A 19541-nucleotide genomic window follows, 5' to 3' on the forward strand; every position below is an offset into this window, starting at 1 on the left:
TAGAAATGGTGAGAACTTTGATTTTTACAGAAATTAAGTCACACTATATATTGGAGCACAGGTTTGGCAAACTTTTTCTTATAAAGAGCCAGATAGATTTTGTGAGCCGGAGGATCTCTATAACAGCTGCTTATCTCTGCTGTACATACTACATGAAGATGAGGTGTTACCGTGACCACTACAACTTTATTTACATAGATAGCACTGGGCTGGATTTTCCATGGTCCATGGTTTGCTGACCCCTATGTTAGAGCACTCGTTGTCAAACTCCTTTTTGGCAAACTTAAGGAATTCTGCAAAGATAAGTCAGTGTCACCTCAGCCCCACTTCAGTAAGTTAGAAGCGTCTGCTAAATTTTACCTGTATTCTAATGGACTTCTGAGCGAGATTTCTTTTTTAAAAAATGCTTTCCTGTCAAATAAAACATGTTTGAAAGTATGGGGAAATTCAGTTCTAAAGTAGTTAAATTAATACAGATTACCTAAACACATAGTACCTGTACCATAATTGTAAAGAGTGGCTGACAGACTGAATTAATTATCCATTAACTCAGTAACCTAAAGCTAGGTAAAGCGGAGCATAATCTGATAAATCTTAATCTTGGTAATTATAAACAATATGACAAATACCAGAAATCTGTTGATTTTTGTATTTGTTTTTAATTTTCATTTTATTTTTTAATTATAATTAAATATTAATAATTTGCTATATTGGAAGATCTATTTCGGCTTTAATGAAATTCAGATTTTTATATTTCTTTGTTACAGTGTGGTATTTTTAATTTCTGAAAGGTGAACTTGGAAATGTATTTGTTTTCATTTCCTCTTTATAGGTATTCCTAGTCGTAAAATAAACAACACACCCAGATCTGCTGATTCTAGGAATGGAATAAATTCTACGGAAGGTGAAGCCCGGGGAAATGGTACGCAGCCTGTTCTCTCTGGAACTGGAGAAGATACTGTTAGGCTAGGTAAGCCAAGATTACACAAATAGAAAAAGAAAAGTATGTATGTTTTTAGTCCTAGGTGATATTAAGTAATCACTTTTAAAGATTTTTGTCTCATCTCCTTTTTTATCTAGATTTATCATTGCTATCTTGGAAATTCTCATTTAACATGTAATTTTCATTTAAAATGTTGTACAGTCTTCTGTTTTCTCTGAATCTTTAGAACAGGGTTGACAAAGTTTATCTGGTAAGGGCCAGAGACTAAATATTTTAGGCTTTTGTGGGCCACATGTTCTCTGTCAGACCTACTCAACTTTGCCATTGTAGCATGGGCACATAACGGACAATATGTAAACAAGTAAGCATGGCTGAGTTCAAAACAGGCAGAAGGCTGAAATTGGCCTGGGGGCTGTAAGTTGTCAACCCCCATTTTAGAATGTAAAATATTTCTTTTTCTAAAATCAACAGGATTTCCTGTGGATCCACGAAAGGTGCTAATAGTAGCTGGCCATCACAACTGGATTGTAGCTGCATATGCCCATTTTGCTGTGTGTTACAGGTACTATATAATTAATAATGGTTTGCTTTTAGAGGTGATAATTTTAAAATTAATTCTGATTTTATAGTTTTAGATTGAAAAGCTATTTTTTTAGTCATCAGGTTTTTTCCTGCATATTTTACTCACGTCTGTATTATCTGATTAAGATTTAGTTGCTTTTATTTTTGCAACTAATTTAGTAAACATTCTGGCAGCCTTTATGTGTTGTAAACATTTCGCAGACAAGTGTGAGCTGTTGTGTAGCTGAGATACCTTGATGTATTATTTCTTGCCTATATCTAGCTTCTGAGATAGTAGTAGATAATGACGTTAGACAGGATTATTAATGTGAGCTTTCTGATGTTCTGTCGCTAATGATTCAGTGTTTTGTATTTTATAGCAAGGGAAAGTACATTGATCATAATTACCACATTTTGGAAAGTGAGGTAAATCAGGGTAGTTGTGGGCACAGTGGTATAGTTTAACATCTAATGTGTGAGACTTATAAAGAAGTAGTTTGGTTTTACTAATGCTTACATTCTTGGAGACTGAGAAGCAATGAAGAATAGTGTAGACCAGTGATTTTTTTTTTTTAATTGGGAAAGTGATAGGACGCTTAGTTCAAAATTACTGTACTCATCTGAGAAATGTTGATGACAGAGAATGGTGTAGAAGCACAAAAATGGTTGGATATACTAGCTTAAATAATTATTGTACTTAATTGAAAAATCAAAGCTGTATAAACTTTTTGTATATATTTATCACTGTTGAATTTGGTTAAGAAAAAAATATACAAAATAGTTTGAAAAATATCTAAAATGTCTTGTAAAGTTTACAGATACATTTTAAAGAATCCTAGATGTATTTTTTTTAAATCTGAGTTTATAAAAGGTTTTGCAAATCTGGTAAGAGCTGTTTATATCAGTAATCTCAGGTTTATATTTTCATGTAGTAACGATTAGGTGCAGATTTTATGTTTTAAGAGTGTTTTGGCTGGGCATGGTTATTCATGTCTGTAATCTCAGCATTTTTAGAGGCCAAGGTGGGTGGAGTTCAAGACCAGCCTGACCACCATGATGAAACCCCATCTCTACTAAAAATACAAAAATTAGCTGAGTGTGGTAATACATGCCTGTAATCTCAGCTACTCGGGAGGCTGAGGCAGGATAGTCACTTGAACTTGGGAGGTGGAAGGTTGCAGTGTGCCGAGATCATGCCATTGTACTCCAGCCTGGGTGACAGAGCAAGACTCTGTCTCAAAAAATAAATAATTAAGTTTTGAAAAAAGAATGTTTTGTGGATTTGTAATTTTAATTGTGAAATAGCGTGGAAATTATTTTTTGAATAATTTCTGTGGGGATGGTTTTATATGAAGTAAGACTGATTTGATAAAGGAATTTTTTTTAGGAAGCATTGTTTTGAATTTATCATCTTATGGATTTGAATTGAGATGACTTGTAGACTCTTCTTTACATATTATGTACATATTTTTGTTGATAAGGAATTCCAGAAGAATTGTGAAATGATTATAAGTGATTGAAATGTAGCAGCATAACTTTCTTTTTGTCATTGTACACAATGCTAAAGATTGCTCTTTTTGGCCGGGCACGGTGACTCACACCTATAATCCCAGCACTTTGGGAGGTCGAGGCTGGTCAACATGGTGAAACCCTGTCTCTACTAAAAATACAAAAATTACCTGGGCATGGTGGCACGAGCCTGTAGTCCCAACTACTCAGGAGGCTGAGGCAGGAGAATTGCTTGAACCCAGAAGGCGGAGGTTGCGGTGAGCCGAGATCGCACCGCTGCACTCCAGCCTGGATAATGAGCGAAACTCCATCTCAAAAAAAAAAAGATTGCCCTTTTCCAGAAACACCACATTATTAGGCAAAATTTAACTCACTGGGTAACAATTGTAAGTAGGATGATGCTATTGCATTTTCCATTCTTTGTGTCTGCTTTGATCACTATCTTTCTTTGCTTGCACCAAGTGTCAGTAATGTCAGAGCAGTATACCCATGCAAAGTGAGGAAGGAAGAAAATTAAGGACATAACTGATTTTCCTCACAGTTAAATCATTCAACACAATGGCAATGAAAAGATTTCAAAAGAAATAAAAATATTTGAACTGTTTAAAAGTGTAATCTTTTCTCAAAGTTTTTCATCAAGTTTTTATATCAATAAGTTAAAAAAAAAACCTTAAAAAAAACAGAGTACAGTGAAGACCTTTATGCTGTTCTCCTGGCTTCACTAATTTTCTACATGGTTAGGCTTTATGCTTATGTTCTTTTTTCTTGCTGAGCTTGTGACAGTGTAACTTCTATTAACAAAGAGTAGTTGTGTAAGTTGCTGCCCCCTTGGGGCTTATATTCCACTTTAGATCTTTAATGCTTGTGGAATTTACTTTTTTGTTTGTGGTATAAGGATTTATTTTCTTCTCAGTGGGTAGATAATTATTTCTGACAATTCATTACCTAAATCATTCTTTATCACTGAATCTGATAGCCCACTTTATTTTGTTTTATGTATGTGTATATGCTTGGATCTGTTTTTCATTTCTCTCATGTCCTTATGACATGTCTATTCCCATACAATTTGACGTGACATATGTTTATAGTAAGTTTCAAAATCTCACAGGGTATGTCTTCTTTACTGTATTTTATTGAGGTCCTCACGTAGGAAGTGACTAGAAATAACTACATGTTTCGCATAGCTGTCTTAACTTCAGAGGGTTGGCTTAATAGGCAGCTAAAAGATCATGGAGAACTGACATAACAGACTTATTCTTGTGTTACATATTTTATTTGCTTTATATATTTTTTGAAATTGAGACAGAATCTTGCTCTGTCACCCAGGCTGGAGTGCAGTGGCATGATCTTGGGTCACTGCAACATCTGCCTCCTGGGTTCTAGCACTTCTCCTGCCTCAGCCTCCGGAGTAGCTGGGATTACAGGTGTGTATCACCACACCTGGCCAATTTTTCTATTTTTAGTAGATACGGGATTTTACAGTGTTGGCTAGACTGGTCTCAGGTAATCTGCCTGCCTTGGCCTCCCAGAGTGTTGGGATCACAGGTGTGAGCCACTGTGCCTGGCCTTGTTCTACATATTTTAAATGTATTACTTATATGAACCGTTGTAGACTAAATATGTACCTTCTTTGTAATTATTATTTTAAAAACAGAAGCAAATTTACATGTCTTATTAAGAGTTAAATTCTGTAGTTGTTATAGTCACTTTAAAATATGCTATCCTGATTACTTTACCCTTTTTTGACATCTCTTTATTATGTAATGCCCTAATTACTATAGAGAAAAACAACTTAGTAATATCTCTGTAAAAGCTGAGATTTTATATATGTATATTTTTTTAAGTAAAAGCAAGTTTGTTAAGAAAGTAGAGGAATGAAAGAATGGCTGCTCTGTAGCCAGAGAAGTCCTGAGAGCTACTTGACTAAATATACTTATACTTATTTCTTGATTATATACTAATTAAGGGGTGGATTATTCATGAGTTTTTCAGAAAGGAGCAGGCAATTCCCAGAACTGAATGTTCCTCCCCTTTTTAGACCTTAGAGGGTAACTTTGAGACTTTACGATGGCATTTATAAACTATCATGGGGCTGATGGGAGTGTCTTTTAGCATGATAATGCATTATAATTAGCGTATAATGAGTAGTGGGGCGACTAGAAGTCACTTTTGTTGCCATCTTGGCTTCAGTGGGTTTTGGCCAGCTTCTTTATTGCATCCTGTTTTATCGGTGGGGTCTTTGTGACCTGTACCTTGTACTGACCTCCTTTGTTATCCTGTGACTAACAATAACCTCCTGGGAATGCAGCCCAGCAAGTCTCAACTTTATTTTACTCAGACCCTATTCAAGATGGAGTCACTCTGGTTTGAATGCCTCTGACATATTTTTCCCCTCCCTTTTACAAGGGAACTCTTAATCTTACGGTTGCAGAGGGAGGAAGATTCATTCTCTGTAACTTCTGCAGGCTGAGTAAGGATGATGATAATTCTACCTATTAGGGTCTCCTGCATTCAGAGTAGAGAAGAGCTCAGTCAGAAAGTGTCAGTAGGATGAGAACTCTGATTTCTGACAAAAAGTGGTGTCTGGAATGCATGTTTGATTTAAGAAAGCACTGAGTAAGTTTATCTTGCATTCCTATACAAAAAGAGCAGCAGCAATATGTTCCACAATAACAAAGCAAGATAAGTAAAATTATTCCGAGTAAACTAAATAAGGCTTTTCATGAACTGGGAAATTGTTGAACGAAGCTGGTGTGGAGTTGGAACCACGCTGATATATGCTAGCCAGTTCTAATACCTGCCCGCAATTAGAATACTGATCCAGATTTCTATGTTACCCATGCCTCTTGTTTCTTCTGAACAGCAGCCACAGATCACTGCTTGGTCCACAGGAATAAGCAGGGTGAGTCTAAATTGCAGGAAAAAACTCAAAAACTATTGATGAGACAAATCTAATAAAACTTATACCATAGTTTTTTAAACAATTATCTTCTCTTTGGTCTTTCATTTTTACTAAAGACACATCATGGTAGGGCTGATTTTTTTCTTTCTTTTTTTTTTTTTTTTTTTTTTTAACAAAACAAGCTTTAGTCTTACTATACTTGGCCTAATTATTTGTATAAGAATAATTAGTTGCTATATAAGCTTTTTTAAAATTGACTTTGATGGAACTTTTTTCCATAAAGAATCTCAAATTAGTCTTCTTAAAGCCTTGAGCCTTGCCATGAATTTATCATTGCCTACAGATAACTGTATGAGTTGGGTACATTTCTTTCCTCTTGAGGTTCCATGATAACTTGGGGCTTCTGGGCCTGTCAGAAAGTGGCATTCTTTCCTTACCCCAGACAGGTCAGGAACCTTGTACAGGAACTGTGTAGGCATGGTATAAGACCAGTTTTCCCAAGGGGCTTTTATCATCTCTGTGAGTCAAATTTGATCTCTTAAACAAGTCCGTATCTGAAAGCATGCTATTCCAGTCAAAGCCATGAAAAATAACCAGTTTCTCCAACTGTGTCCTGTTACAAAAACAGAATGTTATTGCCATAGGAATACTCACAAATAGTTTCCAAATTCTGGAGAAATCAGGTAGAGAGAAAGGAATATGCTCCAAAATTTGTTTATAAGAGTATACATTACTCAATTGCTAAAAGCTGCAAAAGCTCGAAAGGAAAGTGTTCTTAACTCCAAAGTCAGCTAATTGGTGCTGCAGTCTATTTCCTTTGGGTCAGGGGTCTCTCCAATATCGCCTTTCATAGTTTCCCAGGAAGATGTTACTGGAAAGGGGTCCTGATCCAGACCCCAAAAAAAGGGTTCTTGGATCTCTCACAAGAAAGAATTTGGAGTGAGTCCACAAAGTAAAGTGAAAGCAAGTTTATTAAGAAAGTAAAGGTATAAGAGAATGTCAGTGAATTTTAGTGTTTATTAGGTAAGTATTTCCATTTGGTTGTCCCAACAAATGATTCCTATCTGGTGGCTGAAGAGGGTGATTATAAATTACACAATGCTTAGGAAAAAATGATATATTTCTCTATTGCTTTGAAGTGTAAAGAAATCATTAATTCTTCAGATTAATAGGCTGAATTGCATATTTTTATGAATTATAGTTGTATTACCTTGCATACATATTTAAGGGAAAATGAAGTTGATGTGTTTTATTTAGGCCTTTAGGTGACCATAATTATGAATACCTAAGTTTGCTTTCTGCAGTGACTGTCAGGTAGTTTGCAAAAGAACATTTCCTTCATCTTCTATTTATTCACTTTAGGTAAGACAAAAGAGAAACTTTATAATTATGTTTGCATTATTTGTTTAGTTTAAAAATAGATACTTAATAGTTCAACTCATTCATTATTATGGTTACACAACTGCTAAAGCTCTAAATTTATGAAGGCCGCTCTGCAGATAGTCACATAGAAAATATGTCTTTAATACCTAAATTCAGATAGGGCAGAAAGAATTACTAGAAACTGACAGGAATATTTATTAGAGAAATTAGGTATTAAAGAACAGATTAGCTTTCACATATGGGTGATCAATAGCTCTATACAGTTTTGCATTTAGACCTTTAAAAACCAGTCTTCAAAGGGTATTCCACACCCTATCCTTTTTTATATAATAGTGCTAAGGTATTAGAATGCATATGATACACTCACTTACCTTAGTGTTTCTGGGTAGACTGTCCATCTGAAGTTCAAAAAGTAAGAGATTCAGTATGTGTTATTGCAGTTAATAAACACTGGAATGCTGATTAATAAAGGAGTAGTAATTCAGAAATTTAGATTTTTGCTAATTGTTCCGACTCATAGAAGATGACAGTGTTGCGGGTGTGTGTGTGTGTGTGTGTGTGTGTGTGTGTGTGTGTGTAGAGAGAAACATGAAAGATAAAACCATCGTTTTTTAAGTTTTTGAAATTTTTTTTAAATTTGGAGGACTTTACTAAATTATTCTTTGGAGAAATATAGAACCGTAGTCTCTTGTAAGTAGTTATACGTTTTATGGTATGCAAGTATAAAATACCCTAAAGATAATACTGTGGCTTCATAGATGATACATATCAACAAAATCTTATTTGTAATAAATAGGAAGGTGGAAGAGTAACTGGTTAGTTTTATTTTTTTGGTGCATTGATGTGTATTCTGCTTACTTAATTGCTGCTGAGTCTACCTTATGTGCCTATTCTTCCTTAACAGAATCAAAGAATCTTCAGGATGGCAGCAAGTGTTTACAAGCCCATATTTGGATTGGACTATCGAACGAGTAGCTTTAAATGCAAAAGTGGTTGGAGGTCCACATGGAGACAAAGACAAAATGGTTGCTGTTGCCTCAGAGAGTAGCATCATCTTGTGGAGTGTTCAAGATGGGGGAAGTGGAAGTGAAATTGGTAGGAAGAATCTTGTTTATGTGTTGCTATTTGATGATATTAATATTTTGAAGTTTATAAAAGAGATTGACACTGAGTATGAAAATTAACCTGGACTATTAGAGCTGCCATACTATGTAATGTGGGAGGAATGAGCTGATACTGAAGGAAAAATTATGTTTTAGAAAAAAGCCAGGGAGCGTCTTTTCACCACTTTACTCTAATTGAAACCTGGCTGCTCTTTGAGAATGCTGCTTTTCCTGAATGCCACTTGGCTGTTTTCTCTCCACCCGTCTCAAACCACTGAACTTGAATGTGGGGAAGTTACTTTCTTGCTCCTTGTTGTTGCTTCTAGACCAGACATTCCCAAACTTTTTGGTTTCAGAACCCCTTAATCCTCTTAAAAACTTTTTCAGACCTGAAAGAATCCTTGTATGTGTTATTTTCTGTCAGTATTTACCATATTAGAAACTAAAATATAACTTTTTATAAATGTTAATTTAATATAGCTAATCATTGCATGATAACATAAGTAACATTTTTAATGAGAAGTAATCACATTTTCCAAAAATGTGTTAAAGTAGAACTTTTTATAAATGTTAATTTAATGTAGCTACAATCATTGCATGATAACATAAGTAACATTTTTAATGAGAAATAACCACATTTTCCAAAAATGTATGAGAGGAATGTCATTGGTTTACAGTTGCATAAATCTCTTTAATGTCTTTTTGAATTCTGAAATCTATTTGTGTTCAATCTGCTGTGATATGTTGTTTTGCTTGAAGTATATGAGGAAAACTTGATCTTACACAGATACATAAGTCAAAAATTATGCATAGTCTTTGATTCTTTATCAAAACTCTAAAATCATATCAGTGAACTTTTCATATTCTGTTAAATTAAAATTCATCAGACTATTTTATACTTTGAGTGGATCTTTTATCCATGCATGCTTTTATAGTGTGTTGGGGATTTGGAAATTGTTGGTTTACTGAATTATGTAGATCTTCTAAATGTTGATATCTTTCATTGTGTAATAGGAAAAAAAATTACATTCATTAGTATCCTCACTGACCACATGTTAGGGAGTTGTCACACTCAGTGTGGCAGATAAAAGATTTCTAAACTGCAGACTTTCACTTGAAACACTGGGTTTTTATCAATGGCAACAAATAACATCAGTTGTTTTCCTTGAAATAACAGGCTCACTTTGTTTATTTTTTGAGGCTAGTTCTACCAAACACTCAACTCTGAATAACCATAGTTAGTCATCATCTTAAATTAAAATGGGTATTTAATGAACAGAGCAGCTCATGTGACTCTTTGCTCCAACAAATGTGAAGGTGCTTTTCCTTGGCATAACCATAGCACTTAGTCATACAGAATATTAAGATACATAATTGAAACTAAGTTTTAGCCAATAGAAATTTTTACTGCTTTATCAAGGATGTTCTTCAGTTACTAGTGACCATTACATTCTTCTCTGCCACGGACTTGAGAACATAAAAGGCTAAATCTTTAATCTTTAAATCTTTGATTTGGCCTTTTATATTCTTCGAAGTCTGTGGCAGAGAAGAATGTAATGGTCACTAGTAAAATTTAGTACCACTGTCCTGGTTTGTGCTGAGTAAGGTATGTGCTGTTTTTACCAAACATTGCTTTGCATCATCGTGTAAATGTCAACACAGATGTTCTAGAATAAGCCATGAAATTAATAAAAGTTTTCAACACTTTGAATATTTCAGCGCTTTCTGTGTTTGTAGCAGTGCATTCACATAAAGGATTTTTAACGATCACTTGGAGCTAATACCAGATGGATACAAGTGAAATACCAGGTCCAGCCACATCTATATATTCATCTGTTTGCAAGACAAAAATACAATTCAGATTGACTCTCTGCCACATACTTAGTTTGAAGAGTTACTGTGTTATTGAAAAGTTACCATGTTATTTTTTTCATGGACTTTTCATCTAGCAGGCATTCAGCACTGTCATCTCTTTAAGGCTTTATTAGTCTATCAGCAATTGGGTGCACTTCTCTAGCCACTGTGATGTCATAACTTACCTTTGCAAGCCTTCATTAGCTTTTTCATTTCTAGTATGAAAGTCTATACCAAACAATTTCTGGCTTTGAAGAGTTTTTTACATCCTCATTTAAAATTCTTAATTTCTTTTTCTTCTTTTCTTTCTTTTTTTTTTTTTTTTTTTCTGAGACAGGGTCTTGCTCTGTCACACAGGCTGGAGTGCAGTGGTGTGATCCTAGCTCACTGCAGCCTCAATCTCCTAGGCTCAAGCACTCAAGCAATCCTCCCACCTCAGCCTCCTGGGTAGCTAGAACTACAGGTATACACCACATTGCCTGGCTATTACTTTTTAATCATTGTAGAGATGGGGTCTCACTATTTTGCCCAAATCTCAAATTCCTAAGCTTAAGTGATCCTCCTACCCTGGCTTCACAAAGTGCTGGGATTACAGACATGAGCCACTGTGCCTGGCCAATTTCTTTTTCTTTAAACTTTTGAGTATTCAGTCTCAATGAACCTGAGACAACTGTTATGATACTATTCAAAAATGTTTTGCTACATAAAGCACAATATGGTTAAGTCATTAAGATCTATAAAGTTGAGAGAAAGATAGTTTTTGTTATTTTAAAATTTTTATTTACAATTTTGCCCAATTTTTTGAGTCTTTCCTTTTATGAGTTAAAGAATTCTGATTTGTCATATTTTTCTTTGTCAGTATCTTTAGACTTAGGTGTACACCTATGGATTGAACAGGTGTATGTTCTACTTTTCCTTTTTAAAGCTCATGATCTAAGTATAAGAATATATTTTTTTAAATTGTAGGACAAAATTTTAATAGTTTTTGGTAAAATACAAAAATTTAGAAAACTTTCAAAACACTTTTAATAGTATTGCACAACAACACAGCCGTATTTACTTATTTCTTGCACTTCTTTGTAGGTGCACAGAACACTTGGATTTCAAAATAATTTATTGGATAATAATGAGGTTGCAGAGAGTTATATAGCAGATATAAACTGAAGATAGCTAGTAAGAGAACACAAGATGTATTTAGAACAAACTATGCTGATCTTGGGAAGTTTAGTTATACTCTAAACCTACCACTATAGATAATTATAGAAAAAATAAAAAATATATATGCACATTCCATTAGCTGTGTTAATGGTGACCTCATCGCATGTCATGTAACCTTTGGAAAACTCTTCTGTGTACTCTTAGAGAATAAGAATTTTTAAAAGGCAAAAGGCAAATATGTTTTTCATATTACCATGAAAATAGTCTTTTCCTCTCAGATTCTGGTAAGGGTCTCAGGTAACCATGTTTCCCAAACCACACTTTGAAAACCACTGTTCTGGACCATTGTCCTTTCCTTCTTTCCCAGCTTCCCTTCTCTCCCTTCTGGTTTTGGATCTCATGCCATCTAGACTTACACTTGACATAGCCTTCAGCTGCCCTCTGGGTTACTATCCTTCATTCCTTTGAAGTCATTAGCTCTAGTTCCCTGAGTGAATTCGTCAACTCCACTGGATTCTCTTCATTTGTCACTTCTACTTTTTGTCAGACGTGGAGTCTGTCCTTATAATCACTCCAGCAAAGAGCCTCAAGTTTCTTGTGTCTCTTTCTTTGCCTAACTTGGAAAAACTCCAGGTTGGCTAAATCCGTCTTTCCATCTCTATGGCTGAGTATGGCTGGGAAAAAGAAATGGGCATGCACATGCGCACATACACACCAATGCTCAGCCTCAATTCTTGATCTCTGTTCTTAAGTGGGCCTTTAAAGCTACCCAGCAATCCTGCTGTATAATATTTTTTGTTTCTCTCTCTTCCTTTCCTGGATGATATTTCATACTTTTTTCTTTCTTCCTAAACTTAACGCCTCTCTTATTCTTATTGAGAAAATAGAGAAAATCAGGAGAAATTTTCCTTAAGTTGTTATCATGACATGTGCCCATCTATGTGTATCAGTTCTGATATTCTCTATTGTTTCTTTTGTTACTGTGATTAAATTTTCTCTGCTCTTATTTAAGGTCACTTCTCCAGTTGTGTACTAGATGCCATTTCCTCTCCTCAAATACATTGCAATTCCCCCTTTCCTGAATCAGTAAAAATTTCCCACTCTGTAACATCATTTTTATCAGCATACATTCATGCAGTAATTCAGCCTGAAAAGCAACAACAACCTATGTTGTCTTTTAATTTCCTCCTTTTTTTATTTTTTATTTTTTCTTCTCTTTAGAGTGCCTTAATCCATTTGGGCTGCTGTAACAAAAACATGTTTTTGTGGCTTATAGATCTACTGTATAAATCTATTTCTCACAGTTCTAAAGGCTGCAAACTCTAATTGTGCTTTTGTCCTCAACCACTCCATAAAACTATTGAACATGTTACCCATGATCTCTATTCTGCTAAATCCCGTAATCAAATCCTAGTCTTTCTCTTACTAGTGCTGTCATCTGATATATTTTATATTGTTTAATTACTCCTTTCCCTTTGACAACTTCCTTCTTTTGGCTTACAGGACACCCTGTTGTACTGATTTCCATCCTAATTCTCTGTTTCTTCTTAGTTCCTTTTGATAGTTCTTCCTTATTTGCCTGACTGCACAATATTGGAGTACCTCAGGGCCCAGTCCTTGGACTCCATCTTCTGTATTTATTCTGTTTGTGATCTTAAATACTCTAAAGCCTTTGTGAATGCTTTCTATATACTTAAGACTTGGATGTTTATATATCTAATCTGGACCCCTTACCTGAACTCCAGAATTTTATATCTGTGTTAAGAGTCCACAAGACCACTCCTGGATTTGCTAGGAAGACTCATATGACTCAGCATATAGAGGTATGATTTATGAGAGAGCTATGATTTATTACAATGAAAGCATACAAAGCAGAATTAGCAACAACAAAGGATATATGGGTCAAAGTCTAAAGAAACCAGGAGCAAGCTTCTAGGAGTTCTCTTCTAGTAGAGTATCACAGGATGTACTTAATTCCTAGAACAACAAATTGTGACCTGTGAAATGTCTGTCAGGGAAACTTACTAGAAACTTGGTTTTCCAGATCGTTACCGGAGGCTAGTCATGTTGGTATCCTCTGCCTAGTATTTACCAAGGTTTCAGATTTCCAGAAGGAAAATGTTCAACATACACTGCATTGTTTATGCAGTTTAGGTTTTTTGTCATCGTATATTAGATTTCCTTTACCTAGAATTTCATGAGTAGAATTATATATATATATATTTTGTGCTTTGCTTTTTATTAAACATACTTTTGAAATTCATCCACGTCGTTGCATGTATCAGTTGTGTGTTCCTATTAATTGCTGAGTAGTATTCCATTGAAATAATATGGCAGAATTTGTTTATTCATTTACCTTTTGTTGGACATATGGCTTATTTCCAATTTGGAGATACCATGAATAAAGCTGCAGTTAACATTAAAGCAGAAGTCTTTCTATGGACATATGCTTTCTTAAGATAAATACATAGGAGTGAAATTTCTTAATCATATGAAAAGTATATGTTTAAGGTTATGAAAAATTGCCAAACTGTTTTCCAAAGCAGTTGTACCTTTTTGCATTTTTGCTTGCAGTGTATGAGAGTTCCAGCTGCTCCACGTCCTTATCAACACTTCATTGTCAGTCTTTTTAATTTGAGCCATTATTGTGGATTTTAATGGTTCAGTGATTTTAATTGTGCTTTAATTACATTTTTCTGATGATTAATAAGATTGAACATCTTTTCCTGTACTTAATGACCATTTGTATATTTTCTTTTGAGAACTGTCTCTGTAAATCATGTATACCCTTTTTCATGAGGTTGTCATCCTGTTACTTATTTGTAAATATTTTTTATATATTCTAGATTCATGTTTCACAACCAAGGAAATCTTATCCACCAGGGGACATTTGGAAATGTCTAGAGATATTTTTGGTTGACACAGTTGAGGGAGGCCTGTACATGTCTCCCTTCACCTTTTCTCTGTCTTTCCCTTGCTCCTTCCCTCTTCCTCCTTTTGAGCTTGCTAAATCACTTTATATTAACCTGGGGTTATGGGAGCCCTGATTTTTTATTTCAGTTTTTTTTCTCCATTCTTCAGTTTAGATATCTTTTATTGATCTACTTTTAATGTCTTTTATACTTCTGTACTATTCAATCCACAGTTAAGTCTATCTAGTGAATTTTCATTTGAAATGTTGGGCTTTTTAGCTCTAGCATTACCTTTTGATTCCATTTTCTAGTTTGTTTCTTCTGCTGAGATTTCTTGTCTTTGTTCATTATGTTCACTTTTTAGCACTTATAGCTGTTAAATTTGTTAAAGTTTTTATCTCCTAATATAAATATCTACTTATCATGTTTTTATTTTGGGTCATATTTTCCTGTTTCACATGTTTAGAGAGTTTTGATTATGTGTTGTACATGTGAATGATACATTTTGTAGGGTTATGAATTATGTTGCCTTTCTTCAAAAGTTGTGAGCTTTGTTCTGACAGGCAATTAAGTTATTGAAGGATCTTAATCCTGTTAGGCTTGTTTCAGTGCTTTGTTAGGGGTAGGCAGACTCTTCTAGCTTTATTTTTTATTTTAGAGTAGGGCTCCTTTTCAAGGGTATGGTCCTTATTTTTAAGATGTTGCTTTTCTGGAATCTTATTTTACTGAATACCTGAGGGGCTCAGTAAGGACTCTCTACTTTTATTGAGCTGGAACTACTCCATCTATCCACATATGACCTCTGATATCTACAGTTACCTCTTAGTCCTAAGGCTGCCTGCCTGCCTGCCCTCCCTCCCTCCTTTCTCTCTCTCTCTCTCTTCTTTTCCTTTTTTTTTTCTTCTCTTTTTTTTCTGTTTTTTCTTCTCTTTTCTTTTCTTTCTTTCCCCCTTCCCTCCTCACTGGTCCTCCTCCCCTCCCTTCCGCTCCCCTCCCTCCTTCTCTCTGGAAGGAGTCTTGCTTTTTCACCAGGCTGGAGTGCAGTGGTGGGATCTCTCACTGCAACCTCTGCCTCTCAGGTTCAAGCAGTTCTCCTGCCTCAGCCTCCCAAGTAGCTGAGACTACAGGCATATACTACCATGCCTAGCTCATTTCTGTATTTTTAGGAGAGATGGGTTTCACCATGTTGGCCAGGATGGTTTTGATCTCTTGACCTCATGATCCGCCTACCTTGGCCTCCCAAAGTGCTAGGATTACAGTCATGAGCCACTGGGCCCAGCCAGCAGCCTTTCTTTTCTCAGAGATTCTTGCCCTGCCCAGGTCCAGTTTGGCCGTAGCCAAGGTCTTAGGGAAACCCTTGTCCCCAACTTTTATGCTACCCCTTCCCCACTCTGGCACAGTTCACTTCCTTTTTGTACTGTACCTACAAATTCTACCCTCAAGCTCTTTGCTTCCTCAGTTCTGGGAAATCGTCTCTCTTTACTTGGTGTATTAGTCCATTTTCACACTACTGATAAAGACATAACCAAGACTGGGAAATTTACAAAAGAAAAAGATACATTTCCACATGGCTGGGGAGGCCTCACAATCATGGCAGAAGGCAAGGAGGAGCAAGTCACACATTACATGGATAGCATCAGGCAAAGAGAGCTTGTGCAGAGAAACTCCTGTTTTTAAAATCATCAGCTCTCGTGAGACCCATTCACTATCACGAGAATGGCACAGGAAAAACTGGCCCCCATGATTCAGTCATCTCCCACCGGGTTCCTCTCGTAACACCTGGGGAATATGGGAGCTACAAGACGAGATTTGGGTCAGGCACAGAGCTAAACCCTATCACTTGGATTTCACCTTTTTACGCTGTGATAAAACATACTCTTAGGCAGGGGGAAGGTAGGGTTTGTCAGTGCCTTTCCATCTCTCGGGTCCTCTGCTGCCTGTTGTCCAGAACCTAAAAAACTTACCTTATGTATTTTGTCCAATTTTTTTTGTTACTGCTTTTTTAAAGTAGAGAATAATCTGATGCCATTTATTCTAGCATGGTTTGACAGCTAAGTCCTCCCTAACAACTTTAGGAAAAAAGTTTTAACATAAAAAATTTTGAAATTATAAGACACTGGTATTTAAACAGAAAGTAAATCAATTGTGATTTCTTTTTCTTTTTTCAGATAGCTATTTGTAACATACCAATAAGTGAATGGAATTTTATTACTTTCTTGGTTTTCAAAGGCTAATGTGACAGGTAGCTATGTTATGAGCTGGCATAATAGTAATTTGTTCACGCCCTGTAAAAGAAACCATTTCTTGCTAACAAATGTTCTTCAGAACATGACAACACTATCCAAAGAAAATTGTTAGGGCTAGTATATCCATGACAGAGCCCTCCCAGGGGCTGAACTCCCTTCATTATAACTTAGATAAGACAGAGTTAGTGGGTTGCTGCTATAAGCAATACTTTACCGAGAGGGCCCCGTAAGACAGGAACTGGTTATTACTTATACTGTTGTCTTCCCTGTTGCTGGTGCTCAGGATTGTTGGGTCTAAGCAGGAGTGACACTTTAAATTTTGTGAGACCATTCAGCATGTCTTTCTTGATTTCTTAGAACAGCATCCTTCTCTGGAGTAATCAATGTTAGTTGGTTTTTCTGTTTTCATTTCTGCCTTTCACATAGCTATACTGAATATAGTTGGCTTCATATGTTCTAAAAAAAAAACATGTTCACATTGTTTGTTATCATTAAAGTACTATTATATAGAATGCCTAAAATGGTATACAGTGTGAAATGATGACTTTATGCTTTGAAGTGGCAGCTTTATTTCTTAACCAGTTCTGGGCAAAGGACTTAGCTTTTTATATGTTTGCATGTTGTACCTTATTTTGTTCTAGATTTTTAGGCTGAGATAATGTGTTTCATGTGCATGTTTGTATAAATGTGGATTTTATAGATAAAATGTTTAGTAGAAGATATTTCTAGAAATACTTAGCAGGTTTTTTGTTTTGGTTTCTTTTTGTCTCTCATCTTTCTTCTTGCTAGATGCCTTGCTTTCACAAGACTGATTAAAAGTTTTCAAGGTGTTATTTGTCACTGGTCTTGTCTATAGTACAGTTCCGAACAAAAAGAGAATACCTAGCACCAGTATAAGATTCAAAAGAAATCAGTAATCTTTTCCGGCTTACGTTTTTAAAGCATGTTATAATTGCATTTAATTGGTTTGTTTTTCCCATGACTTCTTCAATATTTCATGCATTTTTTTTTCTCAGCTAAATGCTAACAAAGTTGTTTGTATTGGCACAGGTACTTTTTAAAAATAAATAAACTGATATTTGAAGCAGCCAGACATCTATAGAAAACAATATTTTGTAGGTGAGACTCATTTCCCGGCATTATCAGAAACCCTTTATGGGAAATACATTTTTTATAATTAAGATAATGCTATTTAAGTGCCAGAATTGGATTGTAACTTTTTTTTTTATTTAAGACAGAGTCTTGTTCTGTCACCCAAGCTGGAGTGCAGTGGCATGGTCTTGGCTCATTGCAACCTCTGCCTCCTGGGTTCAAGCAATTTTCCTGCCTCAGCTTCCCCGGTAACTGGGATTACAGGTGTGTGCCACCATACCCAGCTAATTTTTGTATTTTTAGTAGAGATGAGGTTTCACTATGTTGGCCAGGCTGGTCTTAAACTCTTGACCCCTTCTGCCTTGGCCTTCCACAGTGATGGGATTACAGATGTGAGCCATCGTGCCCGGCCAATTCTAACATTTTTAAGCTCAAGTGATCATTGAAACATTTAGCTTAGATCCTATTTTGTAGTTGAGATAAGAACCAAAAAAAGAGGCAAACAAAGGTACTCTCAGAGCCAGGATTCCAACCCAGGTTCTCCTAGTGCAGTACTCTGGTAAAGAGACACAAGTGTATAAGGCTATGCATGCCATATCAAGGTGAACCTGGAATTCTCTGCTTAGGCGTTGTTGGGTCTTTTGCTATTGATGTGTGATATGTGTTCCTTACAGCCTCTCTCACCTACACTTACTCTTCTGTTTGCTCAGATTCCCTGAGCTTGCCTATACTCAGTTTCACAATTTGATGGAATCCTGTTAACTTCTATTTTATTTTTGAGACGGAGTCTCACTCTGTCGCTGGGTTGGAGTTTAGTGGTGTGATCTCGGCTCACTGCAACCTCCGCCTCCTGGGTTCAAGCAATTCTCTTGCCTCAGCCTCCTGAGTAGCTGGGACTACAGGCATGCGCCACCATGTCCAGCTAATTTTTGTATTTTTAGCTGAGACAGTGTTTCACCATGTTGGCCAGGCCCAGGGTGCTGGGAGTATAGGCATGAACCACCATGCCTGTCCTGGACTCCTATTAACTTTAAAAACTCCAACTCACTGGGAGCAGTGGCTGGTCACAGTGGCTCACGCCTGTAATCCCAGCACTTTGGGAGGCCAAGGAGGGTGGATCATGAGGTCAGGAGATCGAGACCATCCTGGCCAACATAGTGAAACCCTGTCTCTACTAAATGCAAAAAAATTATCTGGGCGTGGTGACATACATCTGTAGTCCCAGCTAATCTGGAGGCTGAGGTAGGAGAATTGCTTGAACCCAGGAGGCGGAGATTGCAGTGAGCTGAGATCATGTCACTGGACTACAGCCTGGGCAGCAGTGAGACTACGTCTCAAAAAAAAAAAACAAAAAACCTCCAACTCAGATGGCTTCTTTTCTAAGGTACATTTTCAAACCCCCTTACATACCCCCTTTTACCCCCTAGTTACTATTATACCCTGTACATCCTTCTATTATTGTATTGAATTGTAATTGGTTGCCGTTTTTTTCTACTAAAGTGTAAGTTCTTAGTAACATCTTGTCTCCTCATATTTCTGAATCCTAAAGCCTTATGTAGTGTCTTTTGAATTAATTGAATTGAGATTGCCATGCTGGGAAACTTGGGGTTTTAAAATAAGCTCTGAGTAAAAGGCCCGAATGTTTGTTTTTAGTATCATGTGACTTCTTGCTGCTTTTTTTCTCCTTTTCACTTATTTCCTGAATTTAAACACATTCTGGATAGTAGAAGGTCAGGTCTGTGTGTTCCTAAATACCAGGTCCATGAGCAAGTTACATCTAACTCGTCTATAAATTTGGTAAAAATATAGTGGTTTTCTGATTTAGTGAGTCTGGCATGGAGTTCTGTTTTGTTTGTTTTAAATCTGTATATCAGGTTA

The 19541-nt window shown here is 36.1% G+C and overlaps 1 protein-coding gene across 3 annotated transcripts in view; it reads left to right on the top strand.

The window, feature by feature from the left end:
• KCTD3 (potassium channel tetramerization domain containing 3) overlaps positions 1 to 19541 on the top strand; it is a 58933-nt gene that overhangs the window by 13116 nt on the left and 26276 nt on the right. For all 3 annotated transcript variants that reach the window (XM_039463450.2, XM_074385189.1, XM_074385190.1), the window contains 3 exons: positions 833 to 970; positions 1415 to 1505; positions 8203 to 8393. In XM_039463450.2, coding sequence (XP_039319384.1) covers positions 833 to 970; positions 1415 to 1505; positions 8203 to 8393 — 420 coding nt within the window. The remainder of the gene's footprint in view (positions 1 to 832; positions 971 to 1414; positions 1506 to 8202; positions 8394 to 19541) is intronic.

The sequence above is a fragment of the Saimiri boliviensis genome, chromosome 14, assembly GCF_048565385.1.
Source record: "Saimiri boliviensis isolate mSaiBol1 chromosome 14, mSaiBol1.pri, whole genome shotgun sequence".
Classification (NCBI taxonomy): domain Eukaryota; kingdom Metazoa; phylum Chordata; class Mammalia; order Primates; family Cebidae; genus Saimiri; species Saimiri boliviensis.